We start from the raw sequence: 16,562 nt of genomic DNA, 5'->3' as shown, positions 1-16,562 counted from the left end.
CAAAATTTTAATTGAACCTCTTTGCAACTCTTCCAGTTTCAACTTCAAGAAACTTGATATTAATTAAAAATTTTAATTACAATTTCGCCATTAACAAGTCGTTCCAGGAAATTCGCAGTTTGTCGGAACAGACGTGGCGCGACTTCGTAATTTTCAACTTTTAACAACTAAGCTTAGCAACGTTCGTATCGTCGTAAAGTATAATCGTGTCTCAGAACCTAGCGAGCGGAATTAGCGCGCGACTTCTACCGTTTACGCTACAGTGTTTCCGCCGCTGTCACTCGTTCTTTTTTCTTGAACAAAGGATAGGCTCGCTTTCGCGGTTCATCTCGGCGTGCACGTCAGACACGTTTCGATGTAACCGGCTGTATAACCGCCATAACCGCGATTCGTTCTTTCGCCGGTGACGGATAATTCCGAGGTCAGGCTGACGCGCAGCCTCGTTAGCAGTAATGTCCTGCCTGAGCGCGCTGCACACGCAGATAGGGACCCTGCTTTCCGTGCCCCAGGAGGTTTTGTTTCTGCGACACAGGGTTTTCCGCGAATATGCGAAAATCGCGGTCGGGCCGGACTTTATCCACACCCTGCCGTCCTTCCTAATTCTGACAGCCGCGGTACTTGTCCTCTGGAAGAATCCCCCGTCCTCCACGCGGCTCATGGGCCTCGTAGGCGAGACATTCATTTATAAAGGGTTTCAGGTACAAAAGTCTCTGCGATCTCCCGTGTTGGCTAATGTCCTTCCGTGCGTTATACACGTGCGTTTTTCAAGGTGTCAGTCAGCTGGCTCGCGGTTAACGCGCTTCTATGGCTATGGCTGATCCTCCAGAGGATACTCTATTGCAGCGTCTGGCATTATTGGAGTTACGTGAGTGAACTCGTTATTATATTCTTGCCGTAACTAACAAAGGCATTGCTTTCGTAACGCTTGAATTGCCCGCTTTTATGAAAGAGAAGATAAGCGCTTGTATACGCTAGAAAAAGGGCATTAATTGTCTATAACTCTTTCCAAAGAAGAAAATATTAAAAATATTTTATGGAACAAGAGAACTTTAGTCTAATTATTATAATTAGTATAACTAATTATTATAAGAATATAATGATTAAGCGTTAAATTTTATAGTTAATTTTACACTTTACATCGACGTAGGAGTCTGAACATCGCGATATTTCGTATCCCTGGTGGCAACAAGTCTGGTCCTCGTACTATCCTGTACCTATACAGCCGCCGGTGATGTCGGCCAGTTTTATTAGTTGGATTGTCGCGATGTCGATCGCGATAATCGCTCTGGGATGCGCGAACTCTACAGATCGCTTGGAAACTGTCATTAAAGAAACCTTATCTAAATTTGGGAATACGTTTGCGGTAGTCAAGTCTTGCGTGGAATATTCACAGGACGAGTTAGTATCGCAATTCGTGTTTTAATTTTTTCTCTTCGCGCGTTAGCTTGTTAGTTCGTTGCAAGAGAAGCAAAATAAAGCAAGAGAAATAGTGTTACGTATAATAATAACAATTTACATAACATAAAACGTTTTTTGAGCAAACATTTTCGCTCTCAGAGCGGAAGAGACACTCGTAACCACTGAAGCGAACGCGGCAATGGACGACGGCGAAATCACCTCAGTTTGTGAACGCGGTCGCTCAGAAACGTCGAATGACACAAACAACGCGGCACGCGGGGATGTACATCCGATCTCCTACGGAACGAATTGGATGCCACAGCCAAATTTCTCACCGTTCAAAGAAGCGCATCGCAAAATATCAATGAAATCCCTTCACACAGTGACAGGCGCAAATGACGTTCAGGTAACAACAAGACAAAGAGAGAAAGAGAAAGAGAGCTTCTTTCTGTGTTTAATTAATGTCAGATTAATGTTTAATTAGTATTGCAACGATCTCTACGCTCACCTTTAATTTTTTCAATAAACGGTAACACGTTTATATACCGATAACATTTTTAATTGTTTAATATTTGTGCCCCAAAAGAAATCATAAAATTTTATACAAAAATGATTTATATTTGTAACTTGTAACATGTAAAATCAAGACTTTATTTTAAAAGAAATTGATATAGGCTGAGCGATTACATTGTTTAAGGCTTTGAAGTACCATTTTAGAGCAAGACACTTTTCAAAAACTTTGCTAGAATTTTGAAGGAAATCTTAATTGCGCTAAAGAAATGCTGATGCAATACAACTGCAACAATTCGTTAGAATTTTGAAAGAAATTCTAATTGTGTTGCACAAATGCTGATGCGATATGACCGTAACACGGGTTGTTGCTTTCAGGATTTTGACAAATTAGCAAAGCAATTGCGACACCGACGCGGCTGTCAGACCGTGATACCGAGCAATTCCAGCGAGCAATCGAGCGAATGTTGAAGGGACTTGTCAATGTTCATTGAACGATCGTCATCAAAGAGGTCTTCCGTTGAGCAATGCTCATGGGAAAAAGTTTTCTCGAAGGCGGCGCGTCAACTTTGCAGATGACACGTAATTTGCATAAACGATGAGACGGCGTTTATATATATACCGATAAGATTTTTAGTTATCTAATATTTATATTTGACGAAAATTTATAAAACTTTTTACAGAAATATTTTATACATGTAATATGTAAAATCCAGATTTTATTTTTGAGATTGAACAATAGTCGAACGACCATTCAAGAAGTGCAATAGTTACGTAAAACCAATGTGCGTAACGTTACGTAAGATCATGTGCTATCTCATATCAATTATATCAATAGAATGTATGTATATAAAACTTTTATAAATAAATATTTAAACTTTTAACATTTGGTTTATATAAATTTCTCTAATACCTGAATAACTTCTTCTCAAATCTACGAATTTATAATAATAAATTGTAATATACACCAATCAAGAACTCAATTGAATTTTTTTCCCAGTAATGATTATGTTGATAATCTATCAATATGCGACATAAATGTTTTTATTTTAGTATAACAATGTTAGGATCTCCAATAAAAATATTACTCTATTCACCGCTATGTTTGTTTAGAATAAACAAAATTGCTTTATATAGGTATTATTCTTTTTATATTTTACAAACAGTTCTAAATATTAAAATTTTACATGCAATTTTACTACATATCCATAATATTTTTTCAAGTAAATAACAATACAGAGAGAATTTTTTGTTATATTTTACCCTTAAACTTGGACAACTTGGCAACCAAGGAATTTTTAAAATATACAAAAGACATTTTACAAACAACGTGAGAAAAATTACCGAGCAGATTGGTAAATTTTGAAAAATTATTGAAATTTCCTAGATATATTTTAGTAAAATTAATCAAACATATTTTATATTTTAATGTAATAGATATTAATATATTTTATTATGGTAGATATTAATAGCTCGCATAAAATTCTTGGTGGTACATGTTGTCCCACCATGATTTCAGGGTAAATTTTTAGAGAAAATTCTCTTCGTGAAGATATACCTAAATGTTCAATTAATTTTGATTAATTAAAAAGTATTATAAGAAAGTACTGTGTGTGAGAAACATCGGAAAAAGAAGAGTTGTGTAGAAAAAAAATTAAACGGCGACGAGAGTTCTTCTCGTTAGCACATCTTCTCGTTAGTATCTTAAAAAAAGCTTTATAAAATACAGTGTACGCGTCGAGCCACCCTCCCTTTGATTATTTATCGAGTAAAACGTCCTGCCCGCCTCCACCAGACCCCAGGACTCCGTCACTTTGCTTCGCCGGCTTAGGGGGGATGCACAGAAATGCGCATGCGTCCGAAAGGGGTAACATTCCCCATCTTGAACCGGAGCATTATTCTGTAACTACAACTCTTGTGGGGTAGGTCGCAGATATTCGTGATCAACGTGACGATATATACGTCAGACAAACCTCATTCGCTCTGAAAGTGCGCTTTTCCGAACGTCACCCTTGACAAGTGAACTCGCGTGAGTCACTCCGGGATCGATTCCGGTCGGGAAAGCCGCCCCGGAAGGAATTCAGGAAGAGGATTTGTTCCTCCGAAGCGGAGTCGGGCGTGAACGGTCCTACGCGGCGTAACTAACGTCTGCTTCCTTGTACGATGTGATTATACGCAATACTGAATTTTACGACTATCACCAGACTATAAAATCAACGGTCACGGCTGCTACGTTGGAACACCGTGCGCACCCTTTGGTAAGACAATTCAAAGTTCGAAAAATAATATTGAAATAGAATTTTTTATCGCATAAATGTCATAGCACTTTGTCACGACTGAGACACTAAGATTTTAAGATTCGTTTTGTTGTCTGAATGATTTAAATCTCTATTTAAATTTAGAATAAATAGTGTAAATAAACAACAAAAATTTCTCACACCGGCTGAGACGCAAATTACATGCGGCGGTAAAAAAATTAATACTATTATAAATAATACTATTATAAATTAATACTATTATAAATAATATAATTATATTTACTCATATCAGAAAGAGATTGCGTAAAGTTACGTATCTGATAATGCTGATAATGCGTTGTAATTAACAATAACAAATCTAATTTAAGTATCTGATAATCGATAAACACGTATCGTATAATGATCAAGATTATATTCGTACACGACCTACGCGATTCGTTTAACGATTAAGTATTTCCCTCGCACAGGCAAGCGCATGATGCAGCAGCTGCATCGTTATAGCATGTAAGGTCCGTTAATTATGGCAAGAATGGACGTAGCATTACACTACGCGTAATAATAAATTTATAAGTCGCAATTTTTTAAATACTTTAAATATATTTGAGAGAATAACTAAATTACGCATTAACATTCTTTTTATTTCTTCTTAATTATACTATTTAACTGTCTTTTAATGCTTTTTGCTCTATATATATGATCGTTTTTCGTTAAAATCTTGTCGCGTTACATTAAATCTACTTCTTAATCAATCTGTGTTAAAAAAACATCGAAAATATCTTTTATTATATTGATATCGATATTAAAAAGAGCTAAAAAATATTAAGTAACGTGGTAAACAAATGTTGAGCATATTTTCGTTAGCACTATGAGAACGTATAGAATTTAATGATTTTAATATTTTTTAAATAAAATATCAAGACTTTAATTAAAGATTCAGATATTCCTTTTAACGAAACACAATAATTTTAATATTTTTCTTTCTTATTGATAATTACAAGATAAGATATATTTTTTATTTACGTTCACATATCGCTTCAAAGTTTATCTTTCGCTTCAAATTTTCCATGGGTTTTTGCGTCTAACATGTACGCTTTTATTTTCTACGTGACTTCCCTTTTCCACCCTCTAATTCAAAGTATTCCTGATTGATCCTAGTATACAATCACGTTCTGACGCAATCGCAATCCGATTGGGTATCAGTGGCCTCGGCGTTGCGACGCGTCCGAATTTTCGACGACGAGGTTCACAGTCCACGTGTGTACATAGACGCGCGATGTAAACTTGATATTGATTTTGCGTCCAGCATCCGTGCGCGTGGAGCGCGCGCACGGCAAACTGCGCGCGCGCGCGCATCTAAACGCAAACATATGCAGGTTACATACACGCACGCACGTAGCACGTGTATACGCTATTTGGCACGTGCACCCTCTTCATCGGCGATCCCGAATCAACCGGGCTACAACCGTGAAAGAAATAGGGAAAGGATTCCTGGGCAGGAGGGGTGAACTTGAATGAGAATGAGCGAATACGCGGCGATAATGCAAACAACGCGTGTAACAACGACAATACGCACGAATGGTCGCGAATACGTTGAATAGGAAACCGGTTCCGCACTGGTCACCGACCAGGATCGATGCAAAGTTTTTGCAGAAAGAGTACAAGGCAATTGACCAGGAGGAGTCTGAATTAAGCAAACCTGGTTAGATAATTATCTCTGCCTCTTTTTTAAATTCATCTCATTGACGGTATTAGAGAATTCAGCTGTTAATGCGATATTGAGCGCAAATGATTCTAAAAGATATCCAGCATTGCGGACAGAAATTTATCATTCGGTTAATTCTATGTATATTTTTATGAAAGTTTAATTGCGGCATCAATTACAGAAATGTTTGAAGTTGAATATTAAAAGTCTGTCGGAAATGATCCTCTCTCCGCGAGAATTTAATTTTACATTATTTAAAGAAGATATAGAGAAAGAATAGCAAATAATATAGACTCTAAAAGAAATATTGCAAGATTACTTTTATTTTTTTCTGTGAATAATTCAAATTTGTTTTCTTTTCTTAGAAACGTAAAAGAGAAAACTGTTTTATATGTATAAAAATATGGTCAAAAGAATATTCAGAGTGCACTACAATTTTAATAATATTAAATTTAATGAAAATTTAATGAAAACATTAATAAAAAATAGATGCAAGAGATATCTGTTGTTCTCGATAAATATTGTAAATATAGAAATTATTTTATGTTTAATGTAAATATAGAAATTATTTACATTTTTAGCTTACGCTGTTATTAATGATCCATTCTTAGTGTACAATTGCGTCGTTTCAACATTACATTGTTGAAAAGGTCAACGATATTTATGATATGTATATACGCTATCTATAAACATGTTGGAAAATCGGCGAGGTAAATAAAACTGAGCAAAGCTATCGGAAAAGCAATCGTCGAGCGACACTCGTAATTTACGTACAATTGCGTGCCCGGACCTTATCGAAGCGTGGGCGGAGAAATTTACCGTTAGGTGCATCGCTCTTTTCCTGTGAATGCAATAGAGGTCATGACGAAATGTCAGTGTTAGAGCAAATATGCATTTATATTACTGCTTTCTCGGAAATCTAAATTGTTGCTAACATTAGTGAGATTAATTCTCTTTCAAGAAAGAAATCTGCATGTTTTGAAGCAATCTTTATAATTAGTCGAATAAAAAAAATATCAATAAAAAGTTTGTAAAACTTTGTAAACTCGTAAAAAAAAGAGGAAACGTTCTTGTCTTTTTTCAGAATAGAACTTGAAAAAATAGAAGGAAACCCAAATGTTTTAAAACTTAATTTTCAAAGAAATTTAAAGAAACAAGAAGAAGCTTAATTATTCTTGAATTAATAAGTATAGAACTACTTGATTAGTATAGAACTACTTGAGGATTAGATTATTATTTTCACAGAATAAATGCTCGCGATTTTTCATTTATTTGTCAATTTTTAATTTCTCAAAAAACATTAAAAGAATGAAACTGTAAAGTTTTCTCATATTCTATCAAGTTATAGCAAGACATCGCGTGTATCTTTCTAGCAGAATATTATAGCTTAACTGCGTTATAACATAGGACAAATTCATAATAATCGATCGCACGAAGGTCGCAAGAATTTGCGTTTCATCCTTCCAATTACGTTCAAGGACTGGTTTAACGCTTCCTTCTCTGATACTTAGTGTCAACTTTCGACATGTTTCAGGCTCCATGGCGGAGAAAATGTATTACTGGGGCGAGGAGAAGGATCAGGTCGATCCTGATCAGACCTTCATACAATTCAAGGCCAAATCAGTGGCGGACAAGAGACGCGAGACGTCTCGTGCTGTGCCGAAGATGACGGTGTCTTCGCCGCAGGGTAAAATGACTGAACTCGGTAAAAGGGAGGAGGATGCCGAACGCGGCGGCTGGGACAATAAACTCGACTTCCTATTTTCTTGCATAAGCGTTTCTGTCGGATTGGGAAACGTCTGGCGATTCCCTTATCTGTGTTATAAAAATGGTGGTGGTAAGTGTCAACGCTGCTGGATTTACACATAAACGGTTCTCAAATGTTAAAACTTTTATTCATAATATTAATTTATAAATATATTATAAACGCTCTTTAAATGTTAAGATTTTCAATCATCGTGTAAATTCATAATTGTATTATATTTTATCAAATGTTATCAAATTTTTCATTATTACAAATTACAAGATTTATTTTTAATTAAAAGAATCTCTCACTTTAAGATTTATTTTGCTAACGCAGCTAACATGGAAAATATTTATAATTAATGGTGTTAATATTAAGTATTTAATATAAATTTAATATAAAGTAACAGAACTCTGTTGTTCTATTTAGAAGTTTCTCCTCCGTGCTTTAATTAAATTTGCCGTTGTAAGTCGAGGATACAGACAGCATCGGATTTCAATAATGTCCGACATTTATAATTGCCTTCTAATTTATGAAGTCATGCAATCTTTAACATAATGATTTAATGGCATGCATTAAAATTTAATGTTTGCGGTCTTCTCGAGTTTGATTACTATCTCGCTGTTTAACTAAATTTCTTTCATGTTTATTTAAAATAAAATAAAATTAAAAAAGAAAACAAGTCAAAGTTGCTTAAGTTTAGATTGCGCGATCGCGACAGATTATTTCTGTGACATAAAAATTATTATTATTTCCATAAAACTTTTTTTTACTTTGGAATTTTGTCGCAGGCGCTTTCTTGATCACTTATGGAATTGCAATGCTGTTTTGCGGAATCCCTATATTTTTTCAAGAAGTCGCCATTGGACAATATCTTGGAGCTGGCGGAATGTCGCTAGTAGGACAATTATGTCCTCTTTTGCAAGGTAATAATTATTTCTTGACATTTCCCGACATCAAGATTATATAATCTAGGTATGTCAACAAGAAATTAATGATCGCAAATATATTATCGGATTTCAGGTGTGGGGTATGCTACGATGACCATTGTATTTTTTCTCGACGTATATTACTGCATAATTATTTCTTGGACTCTTTTCTACCTCATAAGCACATTCGTGAATTTACCGAAAGTACCTTGGAGTGGATGTGGTAAATAACATACTTTTCAATTATTAAACGCTAACATTTATGTAGTATCGTACTTCATAGTATTGCTTAAAAAATAAGATAATTAAAAATATTTTGATGTTTTTAATTCCGTGTTTTTATTTTTAGACGATATATTGATATAAGATACTATAATACCATAAAACTCTGAATGAATCTAATAACGTCTCTTTACCATAAAATGTAATAAATTATTTCCTTTTCAGGAAACTGGTGGAACACGGACGATTGTTACGATGCGAACCAAGAAAACAAGAGTATGTACGGAAAAATAAACTATTCGAATTTCACTGAAAATAGTACCTATCATCATACCACGCCAGTAGAAGAATATTGGGAGTAAGTAAAGCATTAAAAAGTGCTATACAAAATATGAAACACATATAAAATGCTGTACATAAAGTGTACACAATGAATGTGATGGAAAAAACCCTCAATCTCATTCCATCTTTTTTCAATAAAGTGTAATCTCTCGAAAGAAACTTTTCAAACTCGAAAGCTTTGAGTTTAATGAAATGGAAGTGGTATTATATATGCATCAGATTTATATCCCTTGGGCAGTGCTTGTGAGTCATATAGGCTCTGATGTAAGATGAAAGTTATTAGGGGACTTACGCGATGAAACAACTATAAGAAATGCAACATTGATTTTCTCAAATCAGGTCATAGTATAGAGTTCCCTCGTGTATAAATGCAATTACATAATGTAAAATATCGATGATATAATAATGCTGGCAGAATGCGTTTACACGTGCATTGCAGATTTGCAATTTATCGAATTAAAATCATTAAAAAACTGTCATTAGATTAGATATATCTTACGAAACAAGTCAAGCAAAATAAAAAATCATTGCGTTGTAAAAATGCAATTTTCACACGTGTACATTGTTAGTGCAATCGGATAATATGCATAATTTTAATTCAATCTGATATTTAAGCTTACGTCATTTCCTTCCTTTTAGAAGCGCTTTCTGTAAAATAACGTTTGCAATATTTCATATTAATTATCACAGCTTTATGTCGAATGTAACCATTCGAACCGACTGGCAAAAAACGGCATTGAACTTTCAGACAGCGGGTCCTCGGCATTACATCCGGCATCGAGAGTATCGGCAAGATCCAGTGGGAGCTGCTAGGCTGCCTGATTGTCGGCTGGCTGCTCGTTTACTTTATCATCCGTCGCGGTCTTCATCAGAGCGGTAAGATCATCTGGTTTTCAGCCTTGTTCCCGTACGTGGTGCTTTTCATTCTTTTGGGAAGAGCGGTGACGTTGGAGGGTTCCGTTGACGGTTTGCTTTACTACGTGACGCCACGATGGGAGGAATTGCTCAATCCCGGACCGTGGATAGACGGTGCTACCCAGATCTTCTTCGCGTACAGCATCGGCACCGGTGCCCTGCCCGCTCTGGGCTCGTACAACAAGTTCCATCATAATTGTTATAGGTAAGCGACGCGCAGCTGTTCCACCCGTAGCTGGACACCGATAAGACGTCCTCGCTTCCACAGCGTTAAAATTTTGATAATAGATTTTGCTTGCCCGATTAAATAATATTCATCGATTTTTCGTCAGAATGTTGAGGCACCAATGTGTGAAAAAAAAAGATGATAAGAGCATATGTTTCCCTAATTGAATTGAATTCGTCTTGCAGCTCCAAGTGGTTTTCGAACAATCCACATAATCGCTACTTTAGCCACTTCAGAATTCGTTGGTTCTTATTTCGTAAATTATGATTCAAGAAAGATGTAGTTATATAACGACGCACTAAACGCAGTGACGTCGCTGCTGGGGTCTTTCAAAAAGATAGTTTTGTCTTGCAGAGACGCAATAATCACTTGCGTAGTCAACACCCTGACATGTCTTCTGGCCGGTTGCGTAACGTTTTCGATACTGGGTCACATCGCCCAAGAACAGCAAACGCAGGTGTCCGAGGTCGTCAAGAGCGGACCTGGTCTCGTCTTCCTCACGTATCCCGAGGTCGTTTTGAAGCTACCCGGTGCTTCGTTGTGGGCCATTATATTCTTCGTTATGCTGCTCGTAAGAAATTGTTATTCCAACGACGGAATCGGCTGTCGCCGTCTATATTTGTTCATGTGCATCGCTATAAAAGGGTTTGAACATGTTGTCGCCCTCGGCAGGAAGTTTCTCTCGATATATCGTCACTTAATATCGCTGCTTTTTATTAAAAGAAATTGTGAAATGTTCATAGGAAACGATATAAGTGCAAAATTAAAAAGTAAGTTTAAGAAACGTACTTCAAAAAATATTTTTCTCTAAAAAGAAATTATTTAATAGCAAATTTAAATGTTTGCACAATAAATTAAATTTCTAAAAGTTTCCTATAGACAATTTCACAATTTATAAATTCAGTATAATTATTTGAATCAAACTTTATTCAATTTTTTCCTTAAGAATATCAATTTCTAATCCAACTCAAATTATTATTCGTATAATTATTTTGCGCAAGATTGATTAATAAATATCGAATAGTAAATTAAAATAATTGTATAAATAGTAATAAGAAATACATTTCTCTAGCTGGTAAATAGCTGTTAAATAACAATATTAACGTAACGCTGTAAATGTATCGTGTTAAATTTAAATCTAGATTTTGGAGCAACGGTCAAGCATATGGAGAAACTAGAATTTTACCGAGTCATTATTTAAATCTTAAATTATATACGAATCATTCCGTTTTCACACAGATACTCGGCATCGACAGTGAATTTTGCATCGTGGAATCTTTCATAACCGGCATGGTCGACTACTGGCCAGATACCCTTCGTCCTCACAGAATCAAATTCACCATCGCTATCTGCCTGATAATGTTCGCTCTAGGAATTCCGATGGTCACAAACGTTAGTATCCGAAAACATGTTTCTATCCGATACGCGTTATGTACAACCGAAAATTCCAGGCGCAATTTATCGACAAGAAAGGAATCAAAATATTACGTCTGTTTCAGGGGGGAATTTATATTTTCCAACTGATGGACTTCTACTCCGCGAGCGGAATGTCTATTCTGTGGGTGTGCTTCTTCCAAACGATCGCGATATCGTGGATTTTCGGGGCGAAGAAGTTCTGCGACTGCGTGCATCAGATGATGGGTATTCGATTAAGTAAATTCTGGTATATATGCTGGATTTTACTCGCGCCGGTGATCATGCTCGTAAGTATCATATCACGTTTGCATCCAATTATATAGCGAATCAAGATTGATTGTTCCCTTCAAAGGGAACTGATTCGTGCAGAATAGCTCCTATGTATTATGTGCAGCAAAAATAAAAGCTTCTTTTCTTACTTTCGCAGTTTATCTTCATATTCCAAATTGTGCAATACAAACCACTGAAATATGGCAGCGACTACGAGTATCCCACGTGGGCAGAAATAGTTGGCGTATGCCTGAGTCTCTCGTCTATGTTATGGATACCAGGATATGCGTTGTTCTACGTCATAATTACGCCAGGATCATTTAAAGAGGTAAATCTGAACGCATTCGCGTGCAAATCATATGCATGTGATGAAAAAGCTACCCGGGCTATAATCGTGTAAATCTCGCGGTAATGGCTATAATTATTGCCGCAAACTTCATTTGAATTGTAGATGTAATCTACCATCATGGCTTCTTTTTCAGAATATCCTGAAAGGTTTACAACCGAATATAAAATCGCACGCAAAGTTACCGAAAGGCGAAAAGTCAGCCGTGATACCCATGTCGGAGAGCAGCGCGGGCTTAATTACGAAAAATAACAGTTTCCTGAGTCAAACATGATTAGCGTTAGCGATCACTTCTGACTTGTTAGGTTATACTTATCTTAAAAGTAATATTTATAGTAAGATAAATATGTATATCTATATATAGTGGGTCCAGCACAATTGGACATTCAGTAGTAATTTGTGTCAAAATGGACGCGTGTCAAACTAATCAGTTTCATACAGGTATGCTCAGTTAAGCAATCATTACACTATTGTTTATTTAATAATAAGTCAGTAATATATTTCTTTAGTGACGTATTTCTGGTAAGAATGTCAGAGATTCTCCTTAATTCCTTAATAGCTGGTTGACTGTAGCATTTTAACATTATCATATTTAATTTCTTATTGCTTACAAGAGAAACGACATTTTCAAAGAGACTTTTTTTAAAAGAAATTATATATAATATATATATATGATAATTATATACTATTTTAATAATAGATTAATGTTTTAAAAAGAAGATAAGGATATATTTGTCTCATAAAACATGTTCGAAATTCAATTATTTAAATACTTTGTTAACATATATACTATGCCAGCTGTTAATGTTTTAAGATAGAGAATTTTAATCGAGAAGAAAATTATTTGGTTATCGCAATTAGACTCGTACGTGTTGACCAAGCTGATAAGATACTCAATAAAGGGTATAATAAGTATTGGAAACGGGACGGGAAGGAATATTTAGAAGTAATAATAGTATTAAACCGCGCTAGTATTCAGATAGCTATTTACGGGCAATTTGAAAGAAGTCTATTTTTATATCGCGATCATATCGCGATAAGTATATGAATTTTTAACGGAGGGAGAAGTCGTTTAGTTGATAATTCGGCTGGTTTGAGGAAACAGAAGGTTCTCACGTTGAAGTATGGTCTGCAAGGCAAAGAGAAATTTATGTTTTGATTTATTCCCAAGTACACTGGTGAATGTTCACATAGTTGAAGGCTCTTCCTGGTGAGCGCGTTAAGAGAATTGCTGCAATTACATGAAATATAATAAGAATATAGCGTATATAGAATAAGGATACTGGCACAGTTACGAAATATATTCAATATCTGAAGTACAAGTAACGAAGTAAAAATATAATTTTTAATATTCGTAATAAATATGGAGACGCGTTCACCGAGAAGAGATATTTTCGATTCCAACCAGTCGCAATAATCAACTGGACTGTAGCAAGATACAGAATATTTCTATCACAAAGTTCTAGCAGGTTATACTCTGCATTCAACTTCGACGGCACAAGTTTCAGATTTTTTCAAGTTACACATTTTTTAAAGCAAACATTATAATGCGTTTATGATGCGATGTATAGGATTAAAGAAAACTTCCGTTTTTTACTTGAAACTGAATGTTATTTTTAAAATATCTAACGTCGGTGATGTAAGTATTTTTTTAATTTTGTGATAACTGTTGCTTCAAATTTAAACAGAAAACATTTGCAATCAATTACATTTGCATTTACAATCAGCACTTCCGATCAATTACAGTAGAATATTTAGTGTCTGGGACACTTCTCTAACAGTATTTTATAAAATTAAAATCAAATTTTATATAAAAAAGATATGTTATATATTTATAAAATTATTCGAAAGGAATTGAGACTTTTATTCCACAAAAAATGTTGTCTTGGTAATTTTCTAAATCAAAGTTGCAACCAGAATTTTAATTTGTTCGAATCGGTTCAAACGTCAAAGTATATCTTCTTGCAAAAATTCAGCATAAAATATAAAATCATTTTGTCGTTTAGTAATAAAATCGTCTGAAAATCATTATTAGTAAGAAAATTGTTATTACTCATGACTTTCTTTTTAAATTCTTATACCATTTTTTCAACGTAAAAACATTTTTATCTGAAAAATTTCTCATTTATTCAAAATAGAAAAGCAATAACGACAAATGGAGAGAGCGCTTTTTTAACCGGCCTAATTAATTGGGAATACTTTCTCTTATTTAGTCCGTAAAGTACTCGTAATCGCGAAAACGCTATTCGTCGAAGTGTTGCAATTGTTGACGTTGTATAATACTAAGAAATGGCTGATAGCTTAACGCGATATTCGTTTCTATTTTAGTACCGTACTGTTGCGATGCGAAATACTTCCAATAGTAAGCTAAGAACCGAACGATATTATAAGCCAGTTGGGTCTGTACGTTGAATAACGTGTATCTCTAGCATTATTAATTTGTAATTTTGCTTAGCGATTGATAGATCGGCAATTGCGATACATATTTTACTGATTTGAACACGGCGACTGCTTGCTAATGATCGTGATGTTAGAACAAAATAGTTGTACACGCCGCGCCGCGGGCGCGAATCCCGCGACCATCTGATTATTAATCAACAAATTATTCAATGACACGCGAACATAAAAAATTCTTTCACACCCATTACGCGAGCAACACTGCAATTATATGTGTAACGTTACAAACATTTGTTCAGCGCGTGATAGTATAATAACGTATTTCCCGTGTGTAACTGTATTCTGTAAATGTATTCAATGTTGCAATGTGCGCAGGCACGACCGGGGCTACGAGCATAAATTTCCGCAATTACTTACACGACAATGTCTGTATTATCTGCATATGCGTTATTGTCGAGCGTATTTACCGACCGCACGAATAATTTAATCACGGCTCTAACGAATCAGTATTCGTTGCCAGAAAAATTCCTACGAAGAATTAAATGTGTTACATAAATTATATTTCTGTATACATGTATACATTGTATGAATGTTTTATACAGTGTATAATATTATCGTTTGAAAATCAAAAAAATTCTGAGTTTAGCAGTATTGTTCCTATGAATAGAAATTAAATGAAGAGGAAACCTGCTTTCCCCTTTCATTGAAATTTGGTCGTAAACTTCGATTAAATCCTTAATTCCTCGTCATACGCATTCGATGCATGAAAGAATTATTTGTATCATTTATATTATTTGTTACTATAAATAATCAGAATTATTAAAAGAATTATTTGCGTTCATGATACTCGAACACGTATTCCGTGAAATATTTTGCAAATTTTTTTGCCAAATACATGCGTTCTCATTCAAATTTTGAGGAGAATATAAAATTTCGCTGAATGCAAAGAAAATTTTGTTTAGATCTAGATATAGATTTGTTGTATTATTTCAAGAAATAAATATTCAACATACCTACATGGAATATATCTTGATATGATATCACGGTATTTTCTTTTGAAATTTTATGTAAATTGATTTAAATTCATTCATGATGATGTGCTTTTAATTGCTATATGTTAATTATTACCTGGATTTATTTTAGAATTTTCGATAATTTCTATTCAAAATTTTTTACTAACATATCTGCGAGATTTATCGACTGCGTCGACACGGGTTTATAGTGTATTTTGTATCTTGAGAGCCACATTTTCCTACATTTCAGAACACTACATTGAAAAAACGTAGGAAACGCGTAAAAGAGAAAAATCTTCCGGAACGAGGTGTGTAAGAATTTTTAGATATAATATATTTTTAGTAAATCAGATAGTGTATAACCCGAGTCACATGTATTTGAGGGCCGAAATTCGTTTAGATTTACTTTCCGAGCGACATACATTGCAGTAAAAAGAATGCGTTATTTGCGAATGTATACCGGCTTGACGCATTGGATGTTTCACATATTTGTGACATTACGCATACGTTTCCGGCAAAATTGTATCGATATATGTACTTGAATAAACATTAACGCCTAATTATCGTGATGCAATATCCGTACCCGCAGCAGTAAATAAGACTTCCCATCCTGCTGATCCAATACCTGTTACCATAGTTATGTAGTATAACGTTGTTATGTTATATTGTTACTATATTGTTTGTATATCATTTGTGGATGTTTGCGTAGTACGTTCATCTGTTTAATAATTATTTCAGGCGTAGTTAGCAGATTAGAAGCATCTATTAACTATCAGCATTGACCAAAATACAGGTGAATAAAATCCCAATAGAAACGCGTATATAATTCTGCATAAATGACTCGTGATTAATGAACGTGAACATAACATTTTTT

General features: G+C 34.9%; 2 protein-coding genes across 3 annotated transcripts; both read left to right on the top strand.

The window, feature by feature from the left end:
• Positions 1–13: 13 nt before the first annotated feature.
• Positions 14–2,721, top strand: LOC112457320. Its single transcript, XM_025020298.1, has 5 exons — positions 14–698; positions 770–865; positions 1,148–1,398; positions 1,558–1,804; positions 2,287–2,721. Exons 1-5 carry the CDS (start codon positions 453–455, stop codon positions 2,377–2,379), a joined length of 933 nt encoding a protein of 310 aa, XP_024876066.1. The 5' UTR covers positions 14–452; the 3' UTR covers positions 2,380–2,721.
• Positions 2,722–3,807: 1,086 nt separating this feature from the next.
• LOC112457312 (sodium- and chloride-dependent GABA transporter 1-like) lies at positions 3,808–16,249 on the top strand. Of its 2 annotated transcripts, XM_025020274.1 has the most exons (11): positions 3,808–4,166; positions 7,403–7,705; positions 8,404–8,538; positions 8,636–8,764; positions 8,989–9,121; positions 9,854–10,225; positions 10,601–10,817; positions 11,486–11,638; positions 11,746–11,949; positions 12,090–12,260; positions 12,415–12,552. In XM_025020274.1, the coding sequence occupies exons 2-11, from the start codon at positions 7,408–7,410 to the stop codon at positions 12,550–12,552; spliced, it is 1,950 nt and encodes a 649-aa protein (XP_024876042.1). In that variant the 5' UTR covers positions 3,808–4,166; positions 7,403–7,407. The 2 variants fall into 2 exon arrangements, with proteins under 2 accessions (XP_024876042.1, XP_024876043.1); XM_025020275.1 differs by lacking the exon at positions 3,808–4,166 and having other exon boundaries at positions 7,408–7,705; positions 12,415–16,249.
• The last annotated feature ends 313 nt before the right edge of the window (positions 16,250–16,562 follow it).

This window comes from Temnothorax curvispinosus, unplaced genomic scaffold, assembly GCF_003070985.1.
Source record: "Temnothorax curvispinosus isolate PA1 unplaced genomic scaffold, ASM307098v1 QBEX01007734.1, whole genome shotgun sequence".
Lineage (NCBI taxonomy): Eukaryota > Metazoa > Arthropoda > Insecta > Hymenoptera > Formicidae > Temnothorax > Temnothorax curvispinosus.
The sequence above is the reverse complement of the archived record's forward strand: the minus strand, read 5'-3'. Positions and strand labels throughout refer to the sequence as shown.